This window comes from Callospermophilus lateralis, chromosome 7 (genome assembly GCF_048772815.1).
Source record: "Callospermophilus lateralis isolate mCalLat2 chromosome 7, mCalLat2.hap1, whole genome shotgun sequence".
NCBI classification, from domain to species: Eukaryota; Metazoa; Chordata; class Mammalia; order Rodentia; family Sciuridae; genus Callospermophilus; species Callospermophilus lateralis.
In genome coordinates this window covers 81258460-81283665 of record NC_135311.1, presented here as the reverse complement: position 1 = coordinate 81283665, position 25206 = coordinate 81258460, and the positions used below count along the sequence as shown (strand labels likewise).

Below are 25206 nucleotides of genomic sequence, written 5' to 3'. Positions count from 1 at the left end.
ACAAAGCTGAAAGCATTCTGCAGTAAACACTGGCGAACCCACCACCTAGATTCTGCCATTAACATTTTACTGTTATTTTGTTTTATCAAATTATCTGTCCCTCTGTCCACCCATCAGTATCTCTTTTCTTCTTAAAAATTTCAAAGTAGGGGCTGGGGTTGTGGCTCAGTGGTAGAGCGCTTGCCTCACTTTCATCTGTTGATCTATTTCCTACTACATATCAGGCACTGATAAGTGACACAGTTGGCCATCAAGAAGTTTCCAGCCCTATTTAAAGTTCTTCCATATAACCTTCAGCTGACCCTGTCACTGGCACTTCAACACATTCACAAATAACCTGAAGCAGTCGGTGCCTTTCAAAACTAATAGAGTCGTTGTCTGTGAGGATAAAGCTCCATTTTTCTTAACTGCTTCTGGTCAGAGAGATTCAGTTACCAGCAACAGTCTGCAGAAACTCAGCTTACTGGTGCAGTTCATCCTAGATGCAGGGTGTTTAAAGTGATTCACGAGCCCAGACTGCCTGGGGGTCATTCCTTGGGCACCATGGGCTCAGGGTCCGACAGCATTAATAGCTTTTCTCTGGAAAGGATCATTCAGTCTCAAAAACCTGAACCCAGCGTTGGGACCATTTTCATTTAGAGAGAAAAATGTTTCAAGGGGCAGAAATATGATAGATTTTTTTAAAAAAACAAATCCTGAATATTAGCTAGAAATAGGATAGTTGGTTTTGCAAAAGACATTTAATATCCTCACGAGCTATGATTATGAAGAGTATCCATCTTTAAATGTGTTAAAATAGTACCACTATTTTTTTTTTTTAAATGCTGTGTAAAATCACGAGGTGTTTGAGCTAGGAAAACTTTCAAGCTTTCACCCCTACTGGCTGCCTCATTTTACAGACAGTAATTGTGTCAGGGCGTGTTTCACTGGCCAGCTACTCTTCAGGCACAGAAATGTATCCCCTCATTTGGTCCTCACAAACCCACAGGCCATCTCCACTCTGTAACTGAAGAGGTTGAAGCTCAAAGAGGATACATGGGTTGATCAAAGTCATGAACCTGGAACTCAATGGAACAGAGTTGTCATTTTGGTGGTGTTGAGAGCCACGGCCAGGTCAAGATGGTGCCTGGCACTTTGCCAGAAGGGGCGGCTCCTGCTGCCTCCAGTGCCCGCTACTTTTGAGTTCTCACAGAGTTCCCATTGAGTTCCCGTTGAGTTCGTGTGGGTTCTGGAATAAAGTTTGTTCCTGCTTGAATCTACAAGTGGCTCGTGACCTCCTGTTTTTTTGTGCCCAGCCAGACTGCGGCATGGTGGGGCCACAAGGCTCCTAGACAGTGGCACGAATTAACAGTTACCTGGGCCCTTGCCCAAGGTGTAGGGACAGTGAAGCAAAGCAATTTCTTCTCTCTGTGACCTTAGCCTGGCTCAGGCCGCAAGCCAGGGGAAGAGAGGGTTACCAAGTGTTTGTCAGCGGTTCCAAAGGTTGCTAAGGAATCAAAGATATGAAAGAGTAGGAGAAAGCTGTCGAATAATATGATGGTGATTCAACCCCGGTGAACTTTGGAAGCTCAATTTCAGAGAATGATGAAAGTAAAAATAGCATCCAAGAAGAGAGGGAGTCAATGAGTGGGAAAATAATGAGGAAAGAAAATAATTTTCATCTTCTAGTGAATAAGAGGATTAAAATATCTGTTAAAAATGAGAAGAATAAGACTGGCGCAATGGTGCATGCGTGTAATCCCAGGGGCTCAGGTGACTGAGGCCGGAGGATCAAAGGTTCAAAGCCAGCCTCAGCAACTCAGTGAGACCCTGTCTCTAAATAAAATACAGAAAAGGGTTGAGGATGTAGCTCAGTGTTTAAGTGCCCCTGGGTTCAGTCCCCAGTACCAGAAAGAAGAAGAATATGTTTGAAGACAATGGGGAAATATTAGAATCCATTCATGGACACCTAATTCTTTCATTTGTTTGCTTGGTTATTTGGTGTTTTCTTTTGGTACTGGGGATTGAACCCAGGGGCACTTTATCATTGAGCCACATCCCCAGCCCTTTTCTTTTTTTCTTTTTTCTTTTTAATGTTTGAGATAGGGTCTCCGGAAGTCTGTGTCGGGTTTTTTCTTCACTTACAGCTGCCTTACTCTATCTCATTTTGATAGACAACTATTAATAAGAATTTATATGAAATCTATGTATATATCTCCCCACATACCCTTGCTGTCAATATTTGTCCCTTTCCCATCTCAAGAAGGTAACCAAGCTTTGAAGTTCCATTTGTGGACTTTCTTGTTACTGAGTAAAAAAACTAAAGTTACCAGATATACGGATGACAACTTGCAGCGACAGATTTATTTAGAAAAGCAGATACACGTTCAAAGGAGAATGTGTTTACCTCAAGGGAGAGACATCTTTCAGGGTAAAACAAGGAACACATATTCAAGGGAGGATGTGGGCCACCTCCAGAGAGAGACAGCAACACCTTGGTGTGGGATGTTAGTATTCCCAGAGGGACCCTAGAAGGGACTGGACTACAGGAGGAATCAAGGGCCAAGTTATACAAATTTTCCCTGCCATTATGTATTGCCATCACTTCTTGCAGAAAAGTGCATGGGTCAAGAATGAGGGCCAAGGGCACAGGCTAAGGATGTGGAGTGGGCTGCTCACCATTTCAAAGTTTTGTGGGCAATTCCTGCATTCCAAGGGTTCTTGGGCACTTCTCTTTTGAGACTCAGTCTATCGTTCCTCTTCTATATCTCCAAATTCATATTCCAACTCTTGGTGGTCTTCCTTACCACAATTCCCCAGTGTTGGCAATCGCTTACCCTTCCCCTGCCTGGGTGGAGAGTCCCCCTCCCAGTGCTGTTTACAGGCTCAGAGCCAGCCCTGTCACACAGCTGTGATAGGGGTCACTTTCCATCTTCCCTTCTCTGGTAGAAAGACCCAGCTCTGAATCTTTTTGTTCCCGGAGCTTTGCATAGTGTCAGACCTCTTAATAGCTGACCAGTAAATGTTTTTCAAACAAAGAGCTGAATTAATATGCCTTGTGCTTAATTCCAGGTTGCACCAAGCAGTTAAAAGATACAGTAAAATGTCAACAAAGGACATAATAACCAGCTCTGTGCCACTGCTATGGAAAACATGTAAAAATAAAGGTGTAAACCAAACTTAAGGGCATGCATTAGTTTGTGCTTGGGATTCCGCCGATTTCTACCTGACATCTTTATTTGCCTGAACTTTCTCTGGGAGCCCAGAATGTGCTATAACATGCCAGCTTTGTTATAACATTTCATCCTTTTTCCCGGAGGCCAAGTATCTGCAATAATTGCATAGGAGGCAAGAGCTGTCTTTAAGAGAGAATTTTACCCATAAATAAAAAGCAAAGAGGAAGGGATGACCCAGGTGAACATGCTGAGGTGACACAGATCATTTCAGTTCCACCTCAAAGAACAGCAGGTGCCTGGGCTCACAAGCCCCCTATTCTGTCCTCTCTCTTCCTTCTGTAGATCCAGGGGGAGTGAGAGGCTGAGCCCTAGAGTAGGACTTCACACCACTTATACTTTTAAGCACCTATGGTCTTACGTGGGAGATTTTTTTAAAATTACATTTGAGATTAAGAATAAAGGTTTTTCCACTTTTCTCCCCCCTGAAATATTGAAAGACCCCTTCAAAATGGAATTTCATAGACTCTGTGTGTGTCACACCGTGTGGCACTGTGCACAGGTCTGCTTGGGCGTAGGAGCCTGGAGTTAAGGATACACTAACAATCCGCGAGATGGCAGGCACTGGGATGGCTCCGCGTCTGTCAGCAGTCATCTTGTCACCAGAGAACACAGCCCACTCATTCCGAGATGTGGTTCCTCAAAGATTTTTTTTCCATGTAACAAATTATCCTGGAGGGATATCAAAGCCCCATTGTTTTTTATTTAGAAGTCATAAGTTAAGACCTCAGAGACATGTTAGTGACAGTATATGAGAATTCATGTTTCCACCAGCAGTTTTTTTTGTGCTTTTATTGCAGTGAGAAAATCGCTTTGTTCCCCAGTTTGGAGCCAAGGGAAGAATCAAGCCATTGTATAGATTGCTTAAAATTCCACTGTGCCTGCACCATTTGGCCAAAAAAAAAAAAAATGCTAAGAATTTGCAGCTGTTGCTCGAAAGGTTTCTAACTGGGACTGGGGCAGGGTGTGGGGAGGGGTTGCTGTTTAACACACAGCTGTTGTTAATTTGAGTTGAAGATTTTTTTTAATTGTCTTTGTATCCAGATTTATTAAATAACATTTTAGAGGAACAAAAACTATAATAGTCATATTAGTAGGAGGCTGCAGGAAGAAAATAATTGGAACACAACATTTTTGCCTTGTAAGCCAAGTCTGAAAATATCTTTTCCACATGACCAGCTAGCTACCAGCCTTCCCAGGAAAAGAGTTTCCAGGTAAATCCGACCCATAGAAGCCCCACGGCGGCGTCTGCAGGAGCTCAGCTGCTTGCTCCTCTTAGTCATTTATCTGGAAGCACTTCTTCCCCTGAGTGGCCTTCTCTTGTTTCTACACTCTGTGTTCCTATTATATCAGGAGGCAGCAGTCTAGTGCTTGGAGCAAACGTAGCATTAGCTGGGAATTGGCTGCTCCTTTAAGTGGTCTGCATTATTTTTGCAAGCTTCTGTAATTGCTGTTTTCCTATTGCATGTAGCCCATCCAGGACAATATACTCTGAGGGGCCTCAACCCTCCTGACCTGGCAGCTATATGGACGAGCAGAAGATACAAAACATGGACCTTTCTACTAATGAAAGACAAATCCTAATGTCCTTTAAGAGAGAAGTTCGAACTAACCCAAGAAAAGAGTTTTTTATAGGAAGAGAGATAAACCAATCAATTTTCAGAATAAGTCATAAATCTTAACATGCTAAAATTTCAGTCGTGATTTTGCATTTTTATTAATGTTAAATATTCCCCTTAAATAGAAAATAAAAACCCTGCAATTCATCAGACATTTATGAAGCATCTGCCATGTGCAAAGTGCTGAACTGAGTCCTGAAGGTGCCCAGAGAAGTCTCTGGGACAGAGGGTCTGGTGAGGGACCCAGGCACCTTGGAAAACAGGCAGAAGCACTAGATGCCATTGGCATCCTGCCCAACAGAGCTGAGGGTGGGAGATGGTTCCTGAAAGAGGGGAAAGACCCAAGCTAGACCTAAGGATGAGAAGAGTCTGAATAGTTAGAAAAGAAGCATGAATGGGGAAAGGAGATGCAGTGTGTAGCTGAACACACACGCCATGGGTATATATGTGGACTACAGAGTGGAATATTATTGAGCCTAAAGAAACAGAGAAATCCTACCACTTGGCAGCAGACAACACGGGTGAGCTTAAAGGACATATGCTAAGTGAAAGGAGCCAGGCAGAGAGAGGCAAATACTGAATGATCACATTTATATGTGAAACCTAAAAAAGTCAAATGCACAGAAATAGAGAACAGAATGATAGTTGCTGGGGGCTGAGGGTGGGGGAAGTGGAGAGAGATTGATCCAAAGGTGATCAACTTTCAGTTATAAGGAAAATAAGTTGCAGAGACCCAGTGTACAGCACAGTAACTATAGTTAACAGCAGGGTATTTTATACTTGAAACTAGCCAAGAAAATAGAGGTTACATGTCTTCACTTGAAAAAAGAAATGGTAGCTATGGAGGCGATAGAGGCGTTAATAACATCACTGCGGTTATTTACCATACAGCATCACACTGCATACCTTAATTTATACCGTTTTGCCAATTTAACCTTAATAAAGCTTGGGAATAAAAAAAGAGAAAGAAGGAGGGCATTTCAAGCCCAGGACCAGGGAGAGCCAGTTTGGTAACTGGGAAAAGTATGTCTTCTTAGAGGAACTGTGGTTAGACATGATGATGTTGGGCGAGGCAAGAAATAGGGAAAGATTTAACATTTCAAGAAACGAAAGAGATTATTATCCTGATTTGATCACTACACATTGTATATATGTATCAAATTATCACACTATATCCCATAAAGGTGTACAAATATTATATCTCAGTTTTAAAAAGAAGTGAATTAAGAAACAGATGAGAAGTCGTGTGGGACTTGATTCTGGAGTGTGGAAGTGACCCTACACATAGCTTGGATTTTATTGTGTGGGGCATGGGGAGCTATTGAGTGCTATGGAGCTGGAGAATGACATGCTTTTCAGGTAAATCATCCTATGAGCAGGTCTGTTGGACCCCAGAGCCTAAACCATTCCCACATGCAGAGGTGGGATGATTGCCATTTGCCAATCAGAGAGCATGAGGACCCAAACTGTGACTGGTGGATCTGGCCACAGAGAGGAAGAGAGAAGGGAACACCTCTGGTGCTTACTAGCTATGCAACCCAGAGCAATGGAAGTACCTTCTTTGTGCCTTCACTTCCCGTCTGGGCATAACAACGGTGTCTGCCTCTGAAGCCTATCTTAAATCAATGCATATAAAGTGCTTGGAACAGTGACTGGTACAGTAAGCATTTGGCAAACGTTAGCTATGATTATTTTCAGATGTAAAATTCTACGCTTTAGCAACTAATAGCACTTGGCAGGGTAGGGAAAGGAGTCAAATATCTAGTGTTCATCAAAGAAATATGGAAGGCACTCAGAATTAATAATAATAGCCAGGTGCAGCAGCACCTGCCTGTAATCCCAGTGGCTCAGGAGGCTGAGGCAGGATGATCATGAATTCAAAGCCAGCTTCAGCAAAAGCAAGGCCCTAAGCAATTCAGTGAGACCCTGTCTCTAAATGAAATACAAAGTAGGGCTGGGGGCGACTGGGGCTGTGGCTCGGTGGTAGAGCGCTCGGCTAGTATGCACGAGGCACTGGGTTCAATCCTCAGCATATAATGTAAAATAATGATATTGTGTCCACCTAAAGCTAAAACATTTTTTAAAAATAAATAAATTAATTAAATAAATGTATTGTGTCCAACTACGACTAAAATGAATAAATATTAAAAAAAAAAAAATAATAGGGCTGGGGATGTGGCTCAGTGGTCTAGTGCCCCTGAGTTCAATCCCCCATACCAAAAAAAAAAAAAAAAAAAAGAATATCTAGAAAAAGTAGAGAAAAATCATGTTGAGGAATACCTATAGAATGCCTATAGTCTTCAAAATTGTCAAGGAGTCCCAGAGGAACCGGGACTTACTGAAGGAGACCAGAAGGACATGACAGCAGAAGACAGTGCGTGGCTCTGAACTCAGTCTGTTGGCTTCAAGGAACATTGAGTCCGTAGGACAATTTGAAATTCAAATAAGGTCTGAAGTTATGTGAGAAGATACGCCTGTTCCTTACTTTCAGGAAACGACACTCAAACGTACCTGTGTGACCCACAACAATGTTTCAGAATGTTCTTTGTTCCTCGCTTATGAATCTGTAAGGTTATGATGGTTTGCAAATAAAAATAATTTATTCTCAAAATTAACAGCTGGTATTCCCCAAGTACTCACTAAGTATCAGGTCTGTGGCCAGTACTTTGCACCTGAGCAGGTTCAATTCCCCAGGAAACCTCTCATACTCCTGTCTCTACCAGTAGAGTCCTGGTATAGGACTCTGTGCCCCCCTCAGCAGCTGAACCCTCTGCATCACACACTTGCAACTGCTGTAGCCACTGCTTGTGGCTTGTCTCTAGTACCTGCCCCCTCCATGGACCAGGAGCTCTTTAAGGGCTGAGGACTGTACTATACTCTCCATTTGTATCCATGGCGTCCAGCACAGCTCCTGCTTCATCCCAAGTCCTCAGTATGCACTTAGTGAGTGAAGCACTGAGGCTTGCCCACCGTGGCGGCCACAGACACAGGGAGGCACCAGACTCGGGACGCATATCTGACATATAACTTTTTTTTCAAGGTGGCCCTGGCTCCGGCAAAGGCACACAGTGTGAAAAACTGGTGGAAAAATACGGATTCACACACCTCTCAACTGGTGAGCTCCTGCGTCAAGAACTGGCATCAACATCTGAAAGAAGCAAATTGATCAGAGACATCATGGAGCGCGGCGACCTGGTGCCCTCGGTAAGCAACATCAGGAAACTTCTGCCTTTATGGTGGCAGAGGTTCTGAACCTGTTGTGAGGGGTCTGAGCTGCCGAAACAAAGAAACCCAGAGGGACAGACAGCAGCTGTTTTCTCTCTCTAACAATCCAGAGGCAGGCAGGTCTATGCAGACAATCCACTTGCCTCTCTGTGTTCGCTTCACCAGCCCCCAAATTGTTACCCTGGCTCATACTTTCCCCCAAATCCAGGCCCCTCTTAAGAGTTAAAAATCTTCTCAACAGTGGTAAATATGGTTGTTTTTCAGCCTAGAATTAAAAACCTCCCCCAAAACAGAAAATAACCTTTTGGTCTAGTTCTAGCGAGTGTAATAGCATTATCTTAACATTAGATGTCTTCCTTGTGGAATTAAAGTAAAAATGTACCTTCTTTCTTTCTTTTTTTTTTTTTTTTTTTTTTGAATTACTATTCATCTCTGAGAAGCCAGATGCCATGGCAAAAAAAGAAAAAAAAAATCCACTCTTGCATACTATGTTCCTTGCTGGACTCTGTACTTTGGGCTTGTACAATGCAGTCCCTATTGTATAAAGTTTGCCATGTCCTCCTCCACCACCTGGAGTCTTTACCACCTGGAAGCCGGCATGGTCCTCATGAAAGAAAAGTAGACCCTTGCAGCTGGCTCTAGCTGACCCCCTTGCAACCACTCACTCTTTCCCTGCCATCGATTCTTTTCTACAGAAACCAAAGGGATTTTTTAAAAAACGTTTATCAAATTGGCTGTTCCTTTCCTCAGAACCTTCAAACCCAGGGTCCTGCCCATAGCTCTGGCCTCCAGCTACTCTCCACTGTTATGGCCCACCCCCACCTTACCTGCTGCCACCAGCCCCTGGCCTCCAAGTTGTTCCTCCCATAGCTCAGGCTGTTCTTGCCTCAGGGTCTTTGCACAGGTCTTCCCTCAGCCCCAAGGGCTCCTCCTTTATATATTCACATAGTTTGCTCTTTTAGTTCACCCGGAGCCCTGCAAATGTCACAACTGATCAAAGAGGCCTTCCCTGACCATCCCATCTAAAATAGCATCTCCAGCTTGCTTTTCTCTTTGTCTTGCTTAATTTGTGCCTGGAAGTTATCTTTAGCTCACTATCCTCTATTTATTGTCTGTCTTCCCCATTAGACTATAAACTTCATGAGGAGTTAGTTATTCATAATTATCTGGGGAGGATTCTGACTACACTTAGATGCCTACATTCCCCATGCCCTGCCAAAGGCCAGGCAGCAGGGAATGCCTCTGCCTCCTCAGAAGGCAGCTGAGTGCATTTTTCCTGTGCTTTTCCCCCAAACTCCTCCCTTATGGCCCATAAGCACTAATTAGATACAGATTTTGAATGGAGAAGATGATATCGCCAGAAAATGCTAGTCACATCTACGGAAAGTCTTTTCAAGTTGGTGCGTGTCAAATTGTATAAAATATGTACTGGAAAAAATGAACAGTGAGCCAGGTGTGGCGGCGCATGCCTGTAATCCCGGCGGCTTGGGAGGCTGAGACAGGAGGATCGCGAGTTCAAAGCCAGCCTCAACAAAAATTGAGGCGCTAAAACAACTCAGTGAGACCCTGTCTCTAAATAAAATACAAAAAATAGGGCTGGGGATGTGGCTCAGTGGTCGAGTGCCCCTGAGTTCAATCCCCGGTACCTCTCCCCTCAAAAAAATTAACAGTGAAATACATTTTATTCCATATTTGGTCTAGTTTTAAATTACCATGATGCCTAATGCGTAGAGTGCTGCCATTTGAAGTAGGGCTACTATAGTTCATGTGATCTAAGGTGTCATTGTTTTAAGACCCCCTGGTTGAATATAAAAAGTAAGAATGCACTAGTAAGAAAAAGAAGGGGAAAAAAAAAAGCTAACCATTACGCTACGACCCAGCACACTGATTTTAAGATACCTACCCATTTAATAGACATTAAATGTGTGTACGGGGAGTGAGACTAGGAGTTGATAAAATATGGAATATTGCTGTCTGCGGTTGATCTTGTCTGAACCTTCCTCCCTCCTTCAGTGGGATGACTGAAGGAGACGCTGGGAATTCTAGTGCTGTTCATCTCGGGTCTGACCACTCTCCCCCTGCTCCAGGGCATCGTTCTGGAGCTCCTGAAGGAGGCTATGGTGGCCAGCCTCAGCAACACCAAGGGCTTCTTGATTGACGGCTACCCTCGGGAAGTGAAGCAAGGGCAAGAGTTCGGACGCAGGGTGAGCTGTGGTGATGGGGATCATTCTAGAAGAAAAACAGGGGACATCATCATTGAGGTTGGGGGGTAAATTCAAAGTCTGTTCCTTTCCCAATTACGTTAATCAACCTTTCCATTATGAATGGCAAAAACTCAACTCAAACTAGCAAAAAAAGAAAAAAGAAAGAAAGAAAAAGAAAGCGGTGGGAGGGCGTAGGGAGGGGGTCTACTGACTTAAATAACTAAAATGCCCAGTAGCAGTTCAGACTTGGCTGGACCTGGGTATTCAGATTTCAATGGTCTTTCTCTCTCTCTTTCCCTCTCTCTCGGATTTTTTTCCCATTTGTGTTGGCCTCATTTTCTTCCTGTTCTAGTCTCATATCCTACCATCTAAACGACTTCACACAAAAGTGTTTCTGTTTCCCAGAGGTCCCAGCAAAAATTTTGTTACCCTGGATTTAGATCAATCAGAGAGCCGTTTACTGTGGCCAAGGGAAAGGTGAGGGAAGGCGCTGACCCATTGTGGAGGACCACAGCCAGGAGGGGATGGGGGCACCACACCTGAGCCACATAGACTGAGCAAGGAAAAGCAAATTGCCACAGGAAAAGCAGAGGTACCCTTACACAAGAAGACAGGGGAATGGATGCCAGTCAGGCAGAATCAAAAATGCACACAGCTCCATCTCCCATCATCCCAGCCTCCCCTACTCCTACACTCTCCTACTAAAGATGGTGGGTCAGGGACACTCCCATAGGAATGGTAAATACCATCCCAGCTGCCAGGCATTGAACCGACTCTGAGCTGGGTCCTGTGCTACACAGTACGTGCATTGCCGGTAACTTTACAAAGTCCAGGCAAGAAGGGTACAATTGTCCCAGTTAGAACCTACAAGAAATTCATATTTAAATTTATTTATTTACTTATTTACTATTGGGGATTGAACCCAGGGGCACTTTGTCACTGAACTACATCCCATCCCTTTTTATTTTTCTTATTTTGAGACATCGTCTCACTAAGTTGCTGAAGCTGGCCTCAAACTTTTAATCCTCCTGCCTTAGCCTCCTAAGTGCTGGGATGACAGGCTTGTGCCAGCAAAATCCATACCTACATAATGATCTCCTTAGAATAGTTTTACAATATTTTCAAATGCATTCTTTCATTTGATGGTTTTAGAAATAATCTTTTTAGATAGATCGTGTTATTGTCCTATTATTAAAGGTAATGAATTAAGTCCAGAGAAGTTTGATGACTTGTCCATGGTCACACAGCAGATGACAACTTTCTAGTAAGTGACAACTGCTGATAGGAAAGATAATATCCCCTCTAACACTGCACCATAGATTAAGGTGATTTGTGCTTGCGTGTCTCCTGGGGTTTGTTTTGAGCTCTCTCTGACCCTATTTTATATAACTTCCCTGAATTTCCCACTTGCAACCAGAAACAAAGAAAAATTCTTCAGGTCCAGCTGGTGAGGGCGGGCACAGGTTGGGGAGGGCAGGGAGAGTAGCTTTGTGCGGTGGAGCCTTGTGACTAGATAGGTTCTGGGCAGTCCTTAGTGGGGGACCCTCATGCACCAGAATTCTAATGAGCTTCTTTTCACAAAATAAATCACTTTAAAAGTGCAAGCCTCATTATACACTGACAAAATGGAATTGGGAGAATTGTTCTGCTTTTTTATAATTATGGCAAAATATACATCATAAAATTTTACCATCTTAGCCGTTTCAAAGTATATCATTCGCTGGAACCAACTACATTCCTAGTGTTGTTCATCATCTCCAGAACTCTTTCATCCTGCTAAACTGAAACTCCATACTCATTAAACAGAGTTTCCCCTTCCCTCCCCCGCCCCCCCCCACAACCCCTGGAAACCACCATTCTACTTCCTGTCTATAAATTTGACTACTCTAGCTTCCCCCTATAAGTAGAAGTAGTAGATTTATCCCCTTGTGACTGGTTTGTTTCACTTAGCAAAATGTCCTCAAGGTTCATTCTTCTTGGAGTACATGTTAGACTCTCCTCCCTTTTCCAGGTTGAATAACATCCCACTGGCCATAGTAAATGGTTCTGTGATGATAGGCTCACAACCTAATCCAGGATAATGAAGCTCAGCTCTGGGACTTTTGCTGGACCTGTTAGGAACAGAAATACTTTATTTTGAGGACCCTTGGATGGTAGGATATAAGACTAGAATAGGAAGAAAATAAGGCCAACATGAATGGAAAAAAAGCCAAAAGACAGAGAGAGTAAGACCATCATTGGACAAATCTGAGTACCCAGATCCAACCAAGTCTGAACCACCTACCAGTGAATGTACCACGTTCTGTTTGTTTGTCGTCCTTCTGTGGAGATTTGGGTGGCTTCCCACTTTGGGCTAATGTAATTAATGATGCTTTGACTATGTGTGCACAAATATTTGTCCAGGCTCCAACTTTCATTTCTTTTGTGTATTCCCACAAGTGGAATTGATTGATCATATGGTAATTTTATTTTTAATTCTTGAAGAACTGCCACACTATCTGTATAGACATATTGCCAGCCAAGGTGGCTGCATCACTTTACATAATGAAAAATAATAATTTCTCCTCTCCTCACCCACACTTGTTATTTTCTGGGAGTTTTTGTTCGTTTGTTTGTTTTTGATGGTAGCCATCTTGTCCATCATGGATATGAGATGGTATCTCATTGCGGTTTTGATTTGCATTTCCCCGATGATTAGAGATATTAAGCATCTTTTTGTGTGCTTTTTGGCCATTTGCATATCTTCTTTGGAGAACAATCCTTTACCCATTTTTGAATCAGGTTGTTTGTCTTTATTGTTATGTTATAGAGTTTTTTTGTTTGTTTGTTTGTTCTGTTCTGTTTTTGTTTTTGTTTTGATAGCAGGGATTGAACCCAGGGGTGCTTAACCACTGAGCCACATTTTTAATTTTTTTTTTTTTAATTTTGAGACAGGGTCTCACTAAGTTGCTGAGGCTGACCTTGAACCTGTGATCCTCCTTTTCTCATCCTCCTGAGTCTCTGGGATTCCAGGTGTATACCACCATGCCCAGTTGTTACAGGAGTTCTTTATATATTCTAGATATTGACCCTTTATCAGATTTATGACTTTGCACATATTTTCCCCAGTTTCACTCTTTTGATTGTGCCCTTTTGCATAGAAATTTTCAATTTTGAAGTAGTCTAACTTACCTATTTTTACTTTTCTTGCCTGTTAGTCAGCTTTCCATTGCTGTTACAAAATACCTGAGAAAGTCAACTTAAAGGAGGAAAGATTTATTTTGGCTCACAGTTTTATAGATTTCAGTCCATTGTTGCTTGGCTCCATTGATTCTGGGCCTGTGGTTAAGGCAGAACAGCATGGTGGGTAGGATGTGGGAGAACAAAGGTGCCTACTTCATTAGCTAGAGAGCAGGAGCAGTGAGAGGTAGAAGCAGGCTGTAAACAATTGAATGAAGAACAGGGGTACTTTTCCTATACCACTTTAGAATCATGGCCCGTGTAAGGCTTGGAATTTGAGGAGTCTCCAGAGGCAAGAACAATGTGGTCCAGGAGTCAAGGGACTGACAATGTGGAAACACATGCAAGAGAAGATGCCTTCCGACTGCTGCAGGGTCCAGGCTTTAGGGTAGAGAGTATCCTACCAGGGGATTTCTTTTATTATCATTATTAGTTGTTCAAAACATTACAAAGCTCTTGACATATCATATTTCATACATTTGATTCAAACGGATTATGAACTCCCATTTTTCCCCATATACAGATTGCAGAATCACATTTTACATACTGCCATACTAGTGTCTGTTGTATTCTGCTACCTTTCCTATCCTCTACTATCCCCCCTCTCCTCCCCTCCCATCTTCTCTCTCTACCCCATCTACTGTAATTCATTCTCTCTCTCGTTTTTTTTCCTTTCCCCTCACTTCCTCTTATAAGTAATTTTGTATAACAATGAGGGTCTCCTTCCATTACCATGCAGTTTCCCTCCTCTCTCCCTTTCCCTCCCACCTCTCATCCCTGTTTAATGTTGATCTTCTTCTCATGCTCTTCCTCCCTGCTCTGTTCTTAGTTGCCCTCCTTATATCAAAGAAGACATTTGGCATTTGTTTTTTAGGGATTGGCTAGCTTCACTTAGCATAATCTGCTCTAATGCCATCCATTTCCCTGCAAATGCCATGATTTTGTCCTTTTTTAGTGCTGAGTAATACTCCATTGTGTATAAATGCCACATTTTTTTTTTATCCATTCATCTATTGAAGGACATCTAGGTTGGCTCCACAGTCTTGCTATTGTGAATTGTGCTGCTATGAACATCGATGTAGCAGTATCCCTATAATATGCTCTTTTAAGGTCTTTAGGGAATAGTCCAAGAAGGGGAATAGCTGGGTCAAATGGTGGTTCCATTCCCAGCTTTCCCAGGAATCTCCATACTGCTTTCCAAATTGGCCGCACCAATTTGCAGTCCCACCAGCAATGTACAAGAGTACCCTTTTCCCCACATCCTCGCCAGCACTGGTTGTTGTTTGACTTCCTAATGGCTGCCAATCTTACTGGAGTGAGATGGTATCTTAGGGTGGTTTTGATTTGCATTTCTCTGACTGCTAGAGATGGTGAGCATTTTTTCATGTACTTGTTGGTTGTTTGTATGTCCTCCTCTGAGAAGTGTCTGTTCAGGTCCTTGGCCCATTTGTTGATTCCACCAGGGGATTTCACATTTATCTTCTCTGTGAACTTAAGGTCAGAGGAGTCTGAGAGAGCCCTGGGAGGTCAGGACAGGTCATGCGCTTGCTTTGAAATGCCGGGAAATAGAAGTCTTTTCAAATTGCTCTCAGAGGTAGTAGACTATTTGTTTGAAATCCTCAAACTGTTAAGGATAAAATACATAGTCGGTCTCTCCTCTCCTTCAGCTACTGGGAGCAAACAACACAAAACTATCATCCTGTCCTCCTTTTGAAGCTTTTAAAACTAGATCCAGAGGCAAATCCCAGAACTTAGGCCAATGGTCTTCTAAATCATTCTGAGCAGTAACAGCACTATTGGGATCCATGTAAGGTTACATCTTTGAAGCACATCACTCATAAGGTCTGGACTCAGAAAATATGGAATTTTACCTCTGCCAAATATTAGTATGACCTGGGCAAGTCACTCAACTTCCTATTCAGCCAAGTATTATCCAGTTTGGGATCACTCATTTTTTAACCACACTTCATACAAACCTGTAAAATCTCTACTTCATCACCTCTCCCTCTATGGCTTACAGCCCAATGAAGCGTTCGGGCCTCTTTGTCACCAGTTGTTCTGCTCCCAGCCTTTGGCTACATAGAAATTGAAATCATCCATGCAATCCTTTCTAAAGTAAAGCGAAACCCTCCTCCCACTGAGGCCCCATTCAGACACGTTTCAGGATGTGGGAGAAAAGAAACCTAACTGGTTCGAAAGGTGAGAGAGTCACCAGCCTGAGACTAGACAGTTTCAACCAATGCAAAACTTCATGATATCATTTCCAAAAAACACACAGGCATCCCGTTTCACTACTGAACTACAAAGACAGTCTTTTACTGCTGGGAGGAGCTTACAAAGAGTGACACTGGTTAGTCCCCAGATACAATGACTTTAAAAGATTATATCAGTTAAGCAGGACGTAAGAGAACATGGCTCTCCGCAGTTGGGTGGTGCACAGGTGCTTTAATCCTGACCAGAAAAACAAAAAACCTACAAACAGAAGGAGCTCCTGTTGACACTTTTGTGTCCTACAGGGGCCCATCGTTTGGACAGCCTCCTCCAAATTACAGGCAAGAAATTAATTTGCAATTTGGCAATGATAAATATAGACAATTGATTTTCTCCAAAGTTGCAGAGTAATCAGCTTGGCAGAGAGCAGAGTGAGGGTTTCTTGTCCATGCATCAGGTCTACAACTGCATTTGAAGCCCAATCAGGTCTGTAAGTGGTTTCAAACAGACCACAGAAGCAGCCTCACCAGCCTTTCTGCAGTCACAGAGATTGATGCAAACCATTTGTATTCTGAGAAAATCCAGCTCAGTTAGTTAGACTGACATATTTGCATAGCTATAGCGGAGATGCGAGGTCCTTTGAGGACTTAGCTAACTGTATATGACATTGTGAAAGATAAAACAATCTGAAGTCTGTGTGTGCTTTCTCTATTACCTTCCTATCTTCTATCCCTGAGGCTGCCACACACACACACACACACACACACACACACACACACACACACTCCAGGCTCCTTTTCCCCCACTGAATCAACAGTCTGTGCCTTCACTTTCCAGTATGATATGCTGGGGAAGCATGTGAGAGAAGGGACAGAAGGGATGTGAAGGCAGAGCTGGGCGCTTTTGATCACCATCCCACTGAGAACCTGCTTACAGTGGCTTTGGTCTAACAGGCCTGTACTCAGAGCCTGGCTTGGCAACTCTCTGACCCACAGGCAAGTCACTTAACTTTGCAGATCTCCATTTCCTCTTCTATGAAGTAGGATGAAAATAAATGTAGGTTGAAAATCAATCCATCAGTGAGTATTGGAAAGATGGGGATGGAGTCCTTGAAAAGTGCCTTTTCCCATTTATAAACCTGAGCATGATATTCAATTAATGGTTAAAATTAAGTAATATTTTTTCCAGCTATAGAAATAAAAATAATATGGCTGGGTGTGGTGGTGCATACCTGTAATCCCAGAAACTTGGCAGGTGAAAGCAGGAGGAACACAAGTTTGAAGCCAGCTTCAGCAACTTAGCAAGACCCTGTTACAAAATAAAAAATAGAAATAGAAAGGGCTTTGGATGTAGCTCAGTGGTAAAGCAACCCAACTTTGATCCTTAGTAAAACTTTCTTAATCATATAAAAATCATGTTTTGTGCATATGTAAATATGACACAGGGAATTTCACCTTTATGCACAAGTAAAAAGAACCAATCAAATATATATATATATGTGTGTGTGTGTGTGTGTGTGTGTGTGTATGCAAAAGGAAGTCTAGTAGAGAAAGGAGAGTGTGGGAAGGGAGGAACGACCAGAGGGAAAGGGGAAATTGAATTCCATGTGTGTATGAGTTTGTTGGGAGGAACCCAACTACTGTATGTAACTATAGAGCTCTAATAAAAAATAATAAAAATAAAAAATCATATGAATATGAAACAATATGCAAAACTATAAAACAAAGAATAATTAACATTTTGATGTATGTTCTTCCAGTCTTTGTTCTGCCATTGTTATATAGTTAAAATCATACAAAATATTAGAAAAATAGCCATTATTTTTTGAGCACTTACAACATACTAAACCAAATGCTTTACATATACCATTTGATTAATCCTTAATGATCCTATTCAGTAGGTGTCATTACCCCCATTTTATAGATTATCATCTCTAAGAAGGCTGTGCACTTAGTCTGGCTGCCTGGGGGGAAACTGAAACACTTTCCTGTTGTAACTCCATCCCCTGCTAACAACAGCCAAGCTGAACACACAGGTATTGAAAGTAAAAGGCGGAGGCCTGCTCTGGGTTCTTCTCTCCCAGGAGACTGAGCTACAATTCTGTCTTTAGCTGGAACATGAACATGATATTCCTGGGTGTGTGAATGATGGCATTACTGTCCCTCTGCCTGACTACTCCTCACTCCCATTGGACTTCATGGGCAGAAACATGAGTTTTGTTCACATATGTAATCTAAGCTGTAGTCGCTTAACAGAAACCTTGAGTCTAGCCAAGGGACTGTGTAGTTGCTTGGGTCCAGTTGCTTGTACTTGTGGGGAGCCTTGAGAGCCACTTTGGATTTTCTACTTGAGATTCTCCCATTCTTCTGACTTCTGTTCCCTGCAGAATATTTGTCTGTGTGATGGTGGTGTGGGGGGAAGAAGAGATGGTGGCAATGGAAGGGAATGTCTTCAGACATATGGGAATGACCCAGAGACTCCTTCGGAAGGTTCCCCAAGGGGCTGTACCTCTGAGTGGCAGTCACAGAAATGGGTTTTGTGGCTTTGTTGTCAGTCATTGTGGGGATGTAAGTAAGCATGCTGGAGCCTGCACCTCAGGCTAAAAGCCAAAGTGGCTTCTGATTCTGTATAAACCCAAATATGACCAATGGGATTTTACAGCTCAAAGAATATATATATATATATATGTATGTATATATATATATATATATATATATATATATATATATTGCAAAGGCCTATATCAAATAATGTTAGCCCCCAATTATGTGGTGTTTGACATAGTCAGGCACTTTACATGCATGAACTTGTTTACCCTCACTATACTCCCAAGAGGCAGAAACTAATGTTAAATCCATTGTTAAATGAAGGAACTGGGCTGGGGATGTAGCTCAGTTGGTAGAGTGCTTGCCTCGCATGTACAAGGCCTCTGGGTTCAATCCCCAGCACCACACACACACACACACACACACACACACACAAATAATAATAATAATAATAGGCAAATCTAACTGTATGTTAATTGTACCTCAATAAAATTGACACAAAACTTGTTTAAAAAAAAATGAAGAAACCATTTGGGTCAGAGAGCTGTTCTTCTCCACAGAAGAGAGTTCCTAGATGCATGGAGAGTTCCTGCCCATTGTAAACATGGCCTAACCTGTGTTCCCACTCCATTGGAGGAAAACTGAGGTGGGGGTCAGAGGAGAGCCAGGCAAACATTCCTCCCTCCACTTGCTGGGATTACCAAGGCCAAACCATTGTTCCAAGCCCACTGAGGAGTACAAGGAGAATCTGATCCCAATTGAATATCAAAAAGCAATGAGAGCCAGATTCTGAAAAATAGGCCACACCATGCATGCCAAGTCCCCACTTCCTTTCCCTCCATCCCATCTTCCTCTACTGCCTCTGTGTGCCCACTGAGCATCTTGCCTGAGCCCTATTCTGACAGCCCTGGCTCTTCACAAGGGTGAAGTTACCAGGCTTTTGAGTTAAATGCAGGTGGCTCAGGCCTGTCGTTAACTAATTATTACTGATTAGTTCTTACTGACTAGGCAAATTAACTTCTTGGAGCTCCCATTTCCGCGACTTAAAGTGGAGATAGTAATACCTCCCAGCAGGGGTGCTAATGGGTTTATAGATGGTTGTCTCCAAAGCCCTTAGCTGAGCCCATTCAGCTGCTGAAATGTTGCTAGAGGATCCCAATAGCCTTCTGTTCTAGAACACCAGATCCCAGTCAATGAGAATCGGCCCCAAAGCACCAGAGAGGCAGGGAGATCCAGGACTACACAGACTACAATGTCCTAGGGACTTACTGCAGAGGTATGGTCCCAAGTAAAAGCAAGACCAAAAATCCCCATGATTTGGGTCAGGAAGACAGGGCCTATAAAGTGGCTGCATCCAAACCAGAATGTACCTGGCTTATCTTCAGCTAATATGAAAGAGAAAGGCCAGGGTCTGGTTGTAAGCACTGCATACCTCTTCAGTGGTTTTGTTTATTTATAGAATGCTGGGAGACTACATAAGGAAAAGGGACCAGGGTGACTCAGAGGCCACCATGGGAGTTATGACTCAAAGTAGCTGCAATCAGTTCAAGCTGAATCTTTACACCTTTGAAGGACATTTGGGCTCCAGTGGAGGGTCCCCGATACCAAAGGCAATGAAGTATCCAAAGATGTGGTGACAGAGTTCCAGGGAAGCAGCCAGGGTGATGGTATCAGGGCCTTCGTTCAGACAAGGGCAGAGTTCTCTGCTCTCTTGCCCACTCTATGTTGGAGGTAAACCACTGGTGTGGAGACAAAAGGCATAGCTAGCAGCCAGAGAACTACTCCAATGGACTTTGTAAAGTTATATATTAAAGGATTTTTGAAAAAACAAAACATTTCAAAGATTTTGGTAATAAAATTAAAATGTGGCGTGGGCCCCTTTCAAATGGAATGTGATGGCTTGACCGCTTTGTGCAGAAGAAGAGAGCACTGATTACAGGGAAGAGAGGTCAAGCGCCATAGTTCTAGCCCAAGGAAATGGCTGGTTAGGGCAGCTTCTCAAACTCTCAGGTTGTGAAGCATCACCTATGGGTCTTGGTCAGGTGCTGTGCCTGAGACTGCTTCTAACAAGCCCCCTAATTATATGCTGATGATTCACCCACCACACTTAAGAATCAAAGCAGCCTCTCTTTGCCCAGCACTTATTTTAGTCCAGAGAGTCATTTAATGCCAGCTCCCACTTTGATACACATAATCTCTCTTTGTGCCTGAATGATTCCAGAATTATCTTTCCAGCCCCCAAGAATGGCCTGAAAGGGACCCACACAGGAACTGTTTCAGGGAGACCTCTGTGACTGAACTGTGGACTGCCTCCCACACTCGCCCTCTGCTGGTGAACAGGGATCATTTTTCTCCCAAACTCTCACTCAGCCTTTCTTGCTGTACAAATGCTCATTTTTCCCTTCCAATACTACAGACAGAAAAATATGACATGCTCTAGAGGCTTGTTTCATTCTTTTACATTTTGGAGAATTTCTCCACTCTGCTCCTTAAAGGACCTTCCATCCCTCGGAGGTGGGTGTATATAAAACACTTGGTGGCAGCTCATGTTTCTCTGTGTGTCCTAGAAGTCTTCCCCTGCCCCAGCTTTCTTCCTGCCCCACTCCAGGTACTTTCTACAGGGGAGTGACAAGCCTTCATTAACTCACAGCCTGGGCATGGCCAAATCAGGGGAGCAATGGCTTCTTTAGATCCATTGAGGTTGGGGTGAGTTATGGAGGCACATATGGTATAATCCAGAGACATTAGAAACAGATCCGTTAAGAGAATAGGGAGCTGAGCATGGTGACACATGCCTGTAATTCAGAGACTTGGGAGGTTAAGGGAGAAGTATGGAAAATTCAAGGCCAGTCTGGGCAACTTAGCAAGACCCTGTCTCAAAGTATAAAGGACCAGGGATGTTGCTCAGTGGTAGAGCACCCCTGAGTTCAATCCCCAGTGCAAAAGAAAGAGAGAGAGAGAGAGAGAGAGAGAGAGAGAGATGGGGAAATGGAGAAGTTCAAGTTACAGATTATATTATAATTAGTCATTCATTAAAATATAATCATCTTTTATGTGCAAGAATTTGGACAGGAAACAGGTTTCCTAGCCCCTACCCACTAAGATCAGAACTCCCTAGTGGGAATAAGCATAATAGCTAAGCTTTGTGCTTACTATTTGCTATATGCCAAGCAGCATACTTACATTACCTTCATTTTCTTTAATCTTCGCAACAATCTTATGACCACCCTTATTGTACAAATGAGAAATTCAAGATGCAAAGACATTAGGTGAAACTTTAGTGAATCCTAAAGTCTAGTGGTTTAAAAGAACAGCTAGATATTATTGCTCATGGCTCTGATGTTTGATGGGCAGTTCTCATATGGGGTCCCTAACATCACAGCAGTCAGGTAGTGGCTAAGGCTGGGTGTGCATGTCTGGGGCTGAGGATGGGGCTGGGGGTTAGTTGGCATCTCTGCCCATGTGGCCTCTCCACATGGCTATCTTGGACCTCACCACTTGGCAGTTACAAGATAAGTAGACACTTAGATGATTGCTGATTTCCCCTACAGCAAGTATTCCACAAAACCAGGCAGAAATCACAAAATTCCTTAGGACCCATACGATAGTGTGTGGCATTATACCATTATATTCTGTTGGCCAAAACGGTTATAAGTCAGCTCAGATTCAAGGGGTAGAGGACTAGGCTTTATATATCAATAAAGCAATAGCTAACAAGTAAAGCAAGATAAGGAATTAATCAAGTTCATCTTGGAGACAAATCACCGTACCACGATTTGGCCCTAAACAGCCTGACTCCAATCTTTGCATGCTCAGCCAGTACCTACTGGTGGCTAGAAGAAGTTGTAATGGTGGTATGGAGAAGGGAAGTGATTAGCGCTGCCTCAGTAGGTCAGGGAAGGTTCCCCATAGGAGCAAATATCACACCCCACCCCACCCCTTGAGTGTGAAGGCAGACTGTCTGCACTGGGGAGCATATTATCCCGGCATTGTGTGCCATGACCTTAAAGCTGAGGACAAGAAACAGCTCTTAGACAGCATACAGAAAGGGACTGACCTGGAAATGAGGAGCCCTGAAGTCCAATCCCTGCTGTACCTTGATATCATTCTGGGTTCTTGAGAGGACCCAGAAGGCCAAGAAATGAAAGAGATGAGGGCCCCAAGCCTCTCAGGACATCAGCAGAGTGGAACTTCTGATGATCTGTGCTCTGCTCCATCCACCTCAGATCAGAGACCCACACTTGGTGATCTGCATGGACTGCTCGGCAGACACCATGACCAACCGTCTGCTCCAAAGGAGCCAGAGCAGCCCGCGCATGGACGACGCCTCCAAGACCATCGCCAAGCGTCTGGAAACCTACTACAGAGCATCCATTCCTGTGATCGCCTACTATGAGACGAAAACACAGCTACGGAAGGTGAGTCATTTCATGCCCTCCTGTGACCCCCAAAATGAGCCATTTGCCCCTTTTCAAGAAAAAAGTCTGGGAAAGATGGTTATAGGATCTGGAACTGCATGCAACTGCAGAATTGGGCCAAGATATGAGCTCCTGACTTTCTTCACCATTGTCTCAATCAAAAAACAGTTATCTGTTATATAGACTAACAAAACTTGGTCACATCCGTTTTCACAGATGGCATTATACTTGCTGAAAACTGCCTTTTCCAAGAGAGAATGGGTGGGACATAAAGTTTCTGCCATGGACTCTGGATGACCTTGGCTAAATAGGATGATCTGAAAGGTCTCTTCTAGATCCAAGATGTGATGCCTTCAAGTTCTAGAGTTTACATAGTTTATGATTGGAACTTGGCTCCTTTGCCTCAATTTCTTGCAATAATTAATGTTCTGGGGAGAAGCAGCATATGGGGCCAGGGAAGCAGGTAATAGGTGAAAGAGGGGAGATGCTGTGGGGAGGTGGTAGTTTCAACTTAATGTTCATGAGTTGTCACCCAAGCTCAGGCACCATCATTAATACAGGTATTTGGTAAACTGCTTGGTCCCCTTGCTTCACTCATTCCATGGCTGTGTGTCAGGTGCCCATGTTCCACACGTTGCTTTAGTTGTTTTGATGCAGTTCTTGCCTACATAGCTTAAGGGGTTAGTGGGGAGATTGACACACCTGGGATTGCAGGATAGGTTCAAAGCAAGCACAGAATGCCTCTTCTCTAGTCTGAGGAAAGGTATATCCAGGAAGGCCGCCTCAGAAGCACCAGGCAGAGTGTCCACCGGGTGCTGTGTGAGGAACAGGGCACTCCATGCAGAGGACACCCCGAGTGAAAAGGTCAAGAGGGACACATCACTCCACTTGACTGTGAAACACACCAGGAAAACAGGGACAAAGATGGGTGTGGAGAGGAGAGCAAGGACTAGATCAAGAGGAACCACTAATCGCCCTTTGGGTGATGGGAACTACCAGAGCGGGCAGATGGAATCAGGGCTCCAAACTAAAAGCTCACCCTATTGCCTTGGGCAGAAAGGATACAAGAAGGTAAGGCTAGGATGCCCCCAGGAAGCTGTGGCAGATGTCCGAAACAAAATCCTGAGGCCTTCCAACCAGGTGAGAGCGTGGGGCTCTGCCTCTTGCTAATCATAGGACTTAGAGGCACCCAACAATAAACAATCAGACTTGTCTCAGAGATGACACTGTCAATTCCTTGGGAAAAACCACTGGGAATGAATTCATATCTTCTAAACCTGCAATGGTCCACTTTCCAGAATACTAAGAAGCCCTGGATATACTGAAAGGTGTCTCTTAATATAACTCGGGATATCAAATGCTTCCTCGAATGCTTCATGTAACCTCTTATTGCCACATAAATTGAAGACTAAAATCTTCAAAAACAAACCAAAAGCACATCATATAAGAGTGCAGACTTAAAATTTCAGGTTTGAAAAGGCCTTTCCAGATAGGTCTTCTGGTGATTTTGTGCAGCCTGAAACACACACAGAATTTTCCAGGTAGAAAGGAATTTCATACTCTTTCAAGATGCATAAAGATGAGAACATCTCTAAGGAATTCGGGGTTTAAACTAATCTCAGAGTCATAAAATCCTTTTCTCTCTCTTAAATCGTTCCAACCTGAATTCTACAGATTCACAAATGACTGGCACATGGACACAGGGCTAATAGATCTAAGAGAAATCTGACTTCTGGAATCCACCTTGGAACTTTCTTAAATTCTGAGTTTGTAATGGGAAAGGAAAATTCCAGTCCCCTTCAGATCATCTCTTCAGCTTCTCCTGCATTTTGGAGATGCTGGCAGCTGGGTCTGTAGTGAGGTAACATTTATGAGCCACTCTGCAAATATTTAAAACAGACTCCAGCCCTTGAGCCTCCTGGTGGACTGCCAGGAGAAGCTGCTCTGTCCCTCTGCCTGAGCACGCAGCTCTCTGCCACCCACACAGATAAAGCCAGAACTTCTTACACACCCAGGGATAGGAGTATGTGGCACAGGTATACCCCAGGTTTCTGCTTTCTGCCTCTCTCATAAAGGAAAGCCTTGCTTACCCTCTGGAAAAGAGGACTTTCTCCATCTTATCCCTTCCTCCATGCACTTCAGGCAGACGCCATCAACCAGTGGTGGCAGAATCTGGACTCAGCAGCACAGAGGCAACCCAGTGGACTGAAGTCGCCCACAGGAGGAATCTCTCTTTCACTGTGACTGAGAGATTTTATTATTGAATAAATAACTGAGGTGTAGCATTTGGGGTGAAAAGCACCAATGCTAGCCAAACACTCCCTGGTGGAGACATCAAAAAGCTCCTGACCCAGTTTGGGAACTTTGGTGAGTCATTTCATTGTTTAGCCTCTCAGTTTCTCTTCTTAAAGTAGGTAGACAGAACATACTTGACTGGAATTCTCCAAGTCTGTCACTCTATAATTCTTGGGGAAATTTTTTAAATCTAATTACAAAAGTAATTAATGCTTTTTCTTGTAGAAAACAGCTGGGTGCAGTAGTGCACCTATAAT

The 25206-nt window shown here is 43.3% G+C and overlaps 1 protein-coding gene across 5 annotated transcripts in view; it reads left to right on the top strand.

The window, feature by feature from the left end:
• Positions 1-25206, top strand: part of Ak5 (adenylate kinase 5) — a 254755-nt gene that overhangs the window by 213252 nt on the left and 16297 nt on the right. Inside the window, exons 8-10 of one of the 5 annotated variants that reach the window (XM_077110122.1) lie at positions 7901-8035; positions 10144-10260; positions 22463-22654. In XM_077110122.1, coding sequence (XP_076966237.1) covers positions 7901-8035; positions 10144-10260; positions 22463-22654 — 444 coding nt within the window. Of the gene's footprint in view, positions 1-7871; positions 8036-10143; positions 10261-22462; positions 22659-25206 lie in introns of all 5 variants that reach the window. The other 4 variants (XM_076862280.2, XM_077110120.1, XM_077110121.1 and 1 more) reach the window with 4 other exon arrangements.